Raw genomic sequence first — 7,517 nt, forward strand, 5'->3', positions numbered from 1 at the left:
GAAATAAGTTTCGGGTACGCTAAACATTACCTCGATGTGTTTCGACTTATGAGTAACTTACAACTAACGTGTGTCGACGTGTGTCAACGATCGCATAACGTGCCTACAACTTATGGCCAGCGTAGCGGAACGTGTGAGTCATACGCCAGCATACGTCGTAAAATTTCAAGCATGCATAAATTTGAGGACAACCCAAAAGTACAACGTTTAAAGCCAGCGTACTACGACTTATGGCAGTGTTTTTCAGCATGGTCTTAACGTATACAAAACGTACCCATAACGTGTTCGACATGTGCCAGCGTTTTAGACAATTTTTTCATAAATCGGCATACGCTGGTTAAATAGTCAAGGTTTGACAGCGGCTTTACGAATGCTGTGACCGTCGGCTGGCCACACGAGTATCGCATTAATCCCTTCTGTGGGTTTTTCTTTGTGTCGGCAGAATAACTGGACAACAAAAGCAGCTAGAATCACCAAATTTGTGAATGTTTCAGATAAGTTCAACTTTGAACTCAGAAGGAAAAATGTGAGCATTTTAGTTACCCTCTGTCATCATGCTTCTTCCATGAGCCTAGCTTTTGTAAACAAAAACAGATTTATCTCTTTTAACATATAAACACTAAATGAATAAACTTACAGCTACAATAAAACCCAGACACCCATAAGATTTAGCAATTCAGACAGATACATCAGATAATCTGTTCGCAGGTATTTATTGTTTACTTCTGCTGCAGAAAAAAGAAAATACGAGAAAAATATTGCAAATTACGGTAAATACTGTGCAGAAAGTCAAAAAACAATGAGGATTTCAGTATTTTTCATGGTCTGACTGGAGTTACAATTAAACACAGTATGTCTTGCTTACTTTAGCGATTACCTATAAATTAGTAGGGAAGGGAGTCAGGTGCAAAGAGGGCAGAGTTGGGAGGATATTTCGCCATTTTGTGCAAATAATATGTTGATGGTCCCATTCATGGACATTCTTTGTTGGCAAATGGATATGAAATTACAATCAAGGGGATACATCTATTGCTTGATTGTGCAAAATAGTCAAACTCTTTTGAGATCATTAAGAACATGAAACAGAGATTTGAACAAAATAAACAAAGGGGAGAGTGGGAGGGTGGCAACAAAGAATGGTTCTGTACGTAATCACCGCCTCTTGGAGGTCGTGAGGTTGGGTGCAGAAACCTTGACCTTTCCAGGCAAGTTCCGTGGCAGATCATTATCCTGAACAAAAGATGATTCATCATGGTATGCAATTACATCACACAACATTTCACAGATTATGTAACTAAGAGAGGCAACGTGACAAGTACATGATAACTTGCAAGAATTCCCTGCAGTTCTGAACAGCAGAATGACTCCTATTCTCCATTCAAACTGGTTGAATGAGTGATTTATATATTGCAGGCACCTGCAACTCACCATAGGTGAGTTCAATTCCAAGGTAAAGGAGAATCACCTGCTTGAAATCTAATTATTTCTAACAACTTCTAAAAAGTGCCAATAATATTGTCCAGGCCATTTTAGGATTCCTGTATGGAATAAGCTAAGATTTAGGAATATTTTTCAGTTTTTTTGTTTCACTGCAAACCAAAGAAATACATATGTGGATACCAAAAGATTTTTTAATTTCAACAATTTTCTGGAAGAAATCATGCATTATTTGAAAAAAGTGCAAGTGTGCCAATATTTTTGGCCATGACAGTACAATTTAATAGCACAGTAAGTAAGCAGAAGAATACTCAATGGATAACAAAAGGCACAGAGATCACACACCTTGACACCTTTGAGCAGGTCCCTCTCTCGAGCTAATGCTTCACGCATGTGCAGGAAGTTGTGAAGAGCAGTTTTACATGCTGAAGGAATAGGTCAACAACAAAGATTGTGGAGGAACAAAAGGTAAGGAAACAGATGGACAGGTGGTCAAAACTGACAACTTCACGTTTCAACAAAATCTTACAAACAGCTGCACTGTGCATCAAATTTACACATTCAGTGTCACATATCCTGGTAAAGTTTTAACATTTGTTACTGAAAAAGGAGGTTGAATATTAAATGAGTAATTTGCCTTTGTCATGCTATTACCTTCATTTTATTTTTTCTCCCTTTAAAGTGAAGTGGATATTTATTCAGTGGGAATAATTTTCAGCAAAACGAATACTTTTTTCTTTGTTTATCATGCAAGATTTGCTTTAATTGCACTAATGTGTCTCTATGAATACATTTATATAAAATAAATACATTTTGAAAGCTTTTACTAAAGGAAACTTTATATTATTATTCCAAAGTTTCATCCAAACATTTTGTGGATAAAATTGTTCAAAAATTTTTCAAATGATGTTTTCCTTTTTAATGAAAAGCAATCTTCGAAATATTTCACACTCCGAGGTGATATCACTTTATAGTGGGGCAACTTAGCTAAATATAGCATAACAATTGTGCATTTTGTGAGGAAAGCACCAAATTTGGCACACTAGTAACCTATCATATTATGAACAGATTTGGATATTGGGCCATCTCAAAATTTTTGATGGCAGTGGAAAATGGCTGCCACAGCCATCAGCAGCTGAATTTGAGATGGCCCAATATCCATATCTGTTCATAATATGATAGGTTACTAGTGTGCCAAATTTGGTGCTTTCCTCACAAAATGCACAATTGTAATGCTAATTTGCCCCACTATTAGTCTGTCGTACTGCTACTACTCACGACATTCTTCTTCTTCTTTAACAGTGTACCAGCTGGTCTTTTGTGTACTGGCTTTTGTGATAGCGGCTGTAAAAAAAAACTTTTGTGTACCGGCTGGTCAGGCCAGACATTCGACTGAAGGCAGTAGGAATTTGGAATTTGTTCAAGGTGCCAGTAGTAACTAGCCTGACTTGACAAGATACACCTTGGGATCTTTAACATCCATCAAAGCCCCCAATGCTGACAAACAGTTCCTTTGGAATAATGGCCTTCCAATGGGCGGTGCACATATCGATGCCTCATCCTGCATGCAAAACACCAAGGTGGCAGTATCATCGCTCCATCGAGATTCAAACGCAGGCTCGACAGCTCAAAGGCATGTGTGCATACCTCCGGGCTATCCTGCTAGCCCTGTCTGACCACGAAATAGCTGTGTACTAATTTGGAAATTAACCGAAAGCATCTGGGAAAAGAAAAATTAACAAAAAGGGAAGCAAACTGTAATCTGAGCTCATTAGAGGGTTTTCTTTGCAAACTTTCCAGAGGTTTGTTTGGCAAAGTTAAATGACACTTTAGTTTCTTCCATTACTGATGATGGCAGTAAAATGACATCCCATGCACATTTATTCCTCCTTGGGAAAAGGGAGTGCACAGATTTATTCCTCAATGTAAAATAATCAATCACATTCAAATATATATATATATATATATATATATATATATATATATATATATATATATATATATATATATATATATATATATATATATATATATATATATACATACATACACACACACACACACACACACACACACACACACACACACACACACACACACACGTTGCTTTGCTGACGGAGGTATGGGGGGTGGGGTGGAGAAAGAGAGAGGAGAAAGGGAAGGGAGAGAGGATGGAGGAAAGGGATGGAGGGAAGGGAGGGGAAGGAAGAAGAGGGAGGAGAAGCGAGGAGTGAGTGAAGAAAGGAGAGCGAAGAAGGGAGAGCGAAGAAGGGGGGTGGAGGTGGGGAGAGTGACGCCTCACCAAACATTGCTATACACTGTGGGAGGGAGAGGTGCGAGGAGAGGGTGAGAGAGAGGAGGGTTGGGGGGGGCAGAGAGAGAGAGAGAGAGAGAGAGAGAGAGAGAGAGAGAGAGAGAGAGAGAGAGAGAGAGAGAGAGAGACCCCGACAGACAAACAGAGGTGTGGGAGGAGAGTGCTGCATTTTATTTGGAGGAGGGAACGAGGAGGGGGACAGAGAGAATGTTGGGGGGGGGGAGAGACGAGGAAAAAGAAAGAGAGAAAGGTGAGGGGTGGATGTGGTGTTACCAAAGAGAGTGATGTGTTACGCTTAATGACCAACCACACACACACACACACACAAAAAACTCATTCAGAACACCTGTACACACGACAACACAACAGAGTTTGCAAAGTAATCCCCTGGCACATCTGCAAAAACTTTGATATCCCAGTTGCAGAAAATTCATCATAAAATGAACCAAAAGCAATCACTGAAAACATGGAAGTACCGCTCACGTACGACCTCAGGATCCCATCGAGCGTGAACATCGAAAACAAAGCATTGCGACCAGATATCATACTTAGATACAAGAAAGAGAGAAGGCATTGCTAATTGAGGTGTTAATAGCAGTGATTTTGGACTAAACGATGCAGAAATCAAGAAAATGACCAAATACCAAGACCTAAGGAATGAATTGAAAAGATCCTGGAAGCTGAAGAATGCCAAAGTTGTACCAGTGACAGTTGGAGCTCCGGAAATGACAAAGAACTGCACAGAGATATTAAAAACCATCCCTGGGAATATTACTACAAACGAACCACAGTCCAGGGCTCAGCGACGATCGTGAAGAGAGCCCTCGGCCCAAAACTTTGAGAACAGAAAACTACACAGCTCGGTCCATGAATCGTGACCCCTTACTGAAATGAAGGTGGATACTTTGAGCCCATCTTGGGAGCACTCCATTGCACATTAAAACACGCACGCACGCACGCACGCACGCACGCACGCACGCACGCACGCACGCACGCACACACACACACACACACACACACACACACACACACACTTTGAGACCTGGTAGGTCTCTGTTTCACCTCCTGAAACCCACCCACATGTGGTGATAGCAGACAACAGAAACTTGCACGTACACCCACAGCCCACACACACAAACACACACTCTGAGACCTGGGAGGGCTCCATCCCACTTTCTGGAACCCACATATGGAGATGACAACCAACGCCCAATCACCAATAACACACACACCGGTGCCAAGTTCCATTGTGGTAATACAGTTTATATCCATACACACGTGCAAATGTACACATGCATCAAGTAAATAAAAACGACAAACACAAAGATTTGCCTCCTTTGAAAGATTTAAAGTGGGTAATTCGCAAAATTCAATTCAAAAATGTATCGAGCCACAGAACGCAAAATGTTGGCCTTTTCTCTATGCCTTCACAGCCAGTATAAACATGGCGAACACCTGGTCGGATGGACCTTATTGTTTTTGTATACGTATCGATGTCGAAGTGAGAGGTGGATTACAAAAGGAGATCGCACAAAAGGGTTAAACAAAGAAATGTCCTGTAAAAATAAAATTCCACATTTTCAGTGGGTGAGACACCTCCGACGCACCCACCGCACGGCACCACGGGACCCAACAACAGCAGAAAGGTACGTCTAATCGATGTGAGAATGAAAGCCTGTCTACTTTTTCCCGAAACGAACAACCAAACAGCGTGGAAAGCGCTCGCCAAGTGGCTTAAGCACTCGAGAAAGCACTCCAATGAAACGGTTGATAAGAAATGGCTCCCTTGGCACGTGATTAGCAATCACCGAACTGTCATATTAAACGTACACCTCCGGGAGACACCCAAAATGTCAAATATGTCCGGATTGAACAAATGAACAAGTTTATAGGGGTCAGAACTGCTTGTAAGTTCGATTCTGGAGCTTAAATTTTGTAATTCTTAATTTAAGAGATACTCTTGGTGATTGCATGTGCGGAAATGAAATAAAGCAAGGAATGCTGACGTCTCCGGGCATTTATAAGTATTGCAATGTACCCAGATAGTCTTCGCTATGATGAACAGGCATTCGATAATATGAGTGAGGAAAGTGAAGAAAAAAAACAAACTTGAACGTTCAGAAATCGTTGCGGCCTGTTCCAAGTCGAGGCATGGTTGAGCAGGCCAAAAAACAGTGGCTTCATACCCCAGAGAGGTTGCCAAGGAAACGCCTGAAGACCCCATATAGTGTGGTGACTGAGGATCGCCTGATAAAGGATACAATTAAATAAGGCCGTTAATTATCTTCAAAAGGGGTGTTTTAATTATCCCAAACACCCAATTTTTAGTCGTTCACTTCCTTTGAGTTTTCTTAGTATACATGCTAAGTTTCCGGCTGCAAGGTTTCATGGCTTTGGAGTTATGGAGACACACACACACACACACACACACACACACACACACACACACACACACACACACACACACACACACACACACGAGTGTGTGATTGTGTATATATTGTTGCGGTTCTCAGAACCGCATGCATACAACAGATAGTTGTCCTGAGTCAGTTATTCCATTAATATACGTGTAGTTAGGTCCCTACCTTTTGCTGCGTGGGAAAGCAAGGGGGTGCGTTGCGATGGGCTATTAGTTAAGTTATCAAATCATTTTTCCCCTCTATTCCACTTCCCACTCTTCCTCTTTTTACTGCTGAGGTAAATTTGCCTCGCTTGCGACCCTCTTCTCGCTTACCACAGCGTGACGATCCACGGTGCCTTCATGTCGCTTGCTACGCTCGTTTCGCTGGCCACAGCGTACCACCGTCTACCCAGCGACTCGTTTTCAGAGGCAAAATCCCGACGTTCGGCTGGACACACGCAATAAGCTGCACCGCCAACCATCTTGGCTTGGCGTGGCAGGAGGCCACAAAAGAATGATGGCATAAGAAGAACTTAGCTTTCAGCGTTCGGCGCAAAATGCGATGGTGGGCGGAAATGACGTCTTTCGGCGCGAAATGCGATGTTGGGCGGAAATGACGTCTTTTGGCGCGAAATGCGATGGTGGGCGGAAATGACGTCTTTCGGCGCGAAATGCGATGGTGGGCGGAAATGACGTCTTTCGATCGTTCGTACATGAGAGGGGCGTGTTTCTTGCTTTTTTTCCGTCAAGCAATAAATTCAATGGTTTTCACATATATAACACGTTAGTTTCACAAATTTCCATTGGAATACTCGGGTATTTCCGTGAATTGTCACCATTTCGGTCTAGGTTACGCACTGCATCTACCGGACGGCCGTCATTGGCTGTCACAGGCACGTGGGGGAGGGAGGGGACACCGGAGACGTGGTAGACACCAGGGACATTTCAAACTCGGTGCAATTGTATACAGCGCACGCGCTGTAATAATTGTTATAGAAATGTTCCCAGCTCGCCTTTGTCTTTTCTCTCATTGGTCCAGCATGGTTCAAATCCAGGTTTAGCCGGGTCTTTATTCCCAATGGTCCGTTCCTTCTAGCCGGTACGTCCTTGGCAGTGTCGCACGGCTGCATCCGATCCGGAAAGGTGATCAGATCCAGTAGAGTGATCGGTTCGGACAAGGCGTACCGAGGGCGTGCTTCCCCGGTAGTTAATTCGGTACCTGATTCCATAGTTGGAGGACCCAAAGTCACGCAGTTGAGTTATTGGCGTCAACAGTCGGTTAAGCGACCCGCCGCGTCACAAAATTATCCGTGAGCGACGGCCTACAATTCCGGGGAGTCTGGTGGGAATCGACGTAGCTTT

General features: G+C 42.7%; 1 protein-coding gene across 6 annotated transcripts in view; it reads right to left on the bottom strand.

Moving 5' to 3' along the window:
* Window positions 1–696: 696 nt before the first annotated feature.
* Window positions 697–7,517, bottom strand: part of NEMF (nuclear export mediator factor) — a 204,075-nt gene continuing 197,254 nt past the window's right edge. For all 6 annotated transcript variants that reach the window (XM_085896078.1, XM_085896081.1, XM_085896080.1 and 3 more), the window contains 2 exons: window positions 1,783–1,862; window positions 697–1,230 (listed from right to left, as the gene is read on the bottom strand). In XM_085896078.1, coding sequence (XP_085752204.1) covers window positions 1,153–1,230; window positions 1,783–1,862 — 158 coding nt within the window. In that variant the 3' untranslated portion in view covers window positions 697–1,152. The remainder of the gene's footprint in view (window positions 1,231–1,782; window positions 1,863–7,517) is intronic.

This window comes from Eptatretus burgeri, chromosome 9 (genome assembly GCF_056783735.1).
Source record: "Eptatretus burgeri isolate ZD-2024b chromosome 9, Ebu_testis_v1, whole genome shotgun sequence".
In the NCBI taxonomy this organism is placed as follows: domain Eukaryota; kingdom Metazoa; phylum Chordata; class Myxini; order Myxiniformes; family Myxinidae; genus Eptatretus; species Eptatretus burgeri.